Source organism: Limulus polyphemus, unplaced genomic scaffold (assembly GCF_000517525.1).
Source record: "Limulus polyphemus unplaced genomic scaffold, Limulus_polyphemus-2.1.2 Scaffold10621, whole genome shotgun sequence".
Classification (NCBI taxonomy): Eukaryota; Metazoa; Arthropoda; class Merostomata; order Xiphosura; family Limulidae; genus Limulus; species Limulus polyphemus.
The window spans coordinates 15,826-16,915 of NW_013676231.1; the positions used below are offsets into that span (position 1 = coordinate 15,826).

A 1,090-nucleotide genomic window follows, 5' to 3' on the forward strand; every position below is an offset into this window, starting at 1 on the left:
GAAAAGTGATAAAATCAAACGTACATATCAAACTGTTACTAACTTTTACCGTATGCTATATGATACAGATAAATATACATTCAGTCTGAAAATCATTTTATAATTTGTACTTTTACGTTTTAGGCCTGAGGCAAAGTAATAACTTTATATTACCAGAAATGAATATTTCGCTTCACGTTAGAACATCATAATACCATCATAAATAAGTATACTATACAATTTTGAGATATTACAAGTTTTATTTTTGTTAAACTACAACTTCCCTTTCGGGTCTCATTAACAATCGTTACAACTACCAGTAGATCGATTCAGTTCATGTCGCTCAGCAACTGTATAAATAAAGAAACGCGTCCTCTGGCGAAACAAACTGAACAATAACAATTTTCACACTAGTTTTTATCCCACCTGGTGGAATACAAGAACTGAGGCTGATCATGTAGGTAAATCTTGTGAATAATATAAACAAAAGTTTTACTATCTACAACCGATACAAATTTGTGTGAATTTTAATAATATATATCTTTCTGATATTTAATAACAATTTTATTTTAAAATCAAATTAACCGCAAATGTCTTTTTTTTTCTACATTGATCAGATCTTCAAAGTATCGAATTGCAGAGGTTTGGCACTATTGATAAGTTGTAGAGACGGCAATTTCTTTCATTGCATTTTCTTTGTCTTTTTTATTAAAGTGAAGTAAAAGAGGAAATCAAAAAATTCAAGTCGTTGCTTTAACTTGTAGGAAGACTAACTACTACAGTATTTTCTGTTTTTGTGACATTATTACTAATGGGTTGAAAAGTAAGTAAAATCGCTAAGCTAGCACTAACAATGTGTTAGTAATGTTGTAAGCCATATTTTCAATATTGTTATTTGTTAATTAAAGGGCGTAGATCGCCTAGAAAGTTCGAAGGATGTAACATCAGGTTTCTTCTGGTATATTAGAACGTAGATTATAATTTAGTACTACTAGTAGTAACTACTACAGTCTAGACTAGTAACTTAGATTTAGGTCTATTCAGATTTTTCTTGCCATTGATAAACACTGAAAATGTTGTCGTCATATGGTTTGTTTACCTTTAAAAAGCA

At 29.9% G+C, this 1,090-nt stretch overlaps 1 protein-coding gene across 2 annotated transcripts in view; it reads right to left on the bottom strand.

The window, feature by feature from the left end:
• Positions 1-318, bottom strand: part of LOC111083673 (probable tubulin polyglutamylase TTLL1) — a 6,124-nt gene extending 5,806 nt beyond the window's left edge. The window contains exon 1 of one of the 2 annotated variants that reach the window (XR_002609174.1): positions 154-318. Coding sequence is in view for 1 of the 2 variants with exons in the window: in XM_022380323.1 (XP_022236031.1) it covers positions 44-80 (37 nt within the window). In the remaining variant the exon portion in view is untranslated. The other variant, XM_022380323.1, reaches the window with a different exon arrangement.
• Positions 319-1,090: the final 772 nt, after the last annotated feature.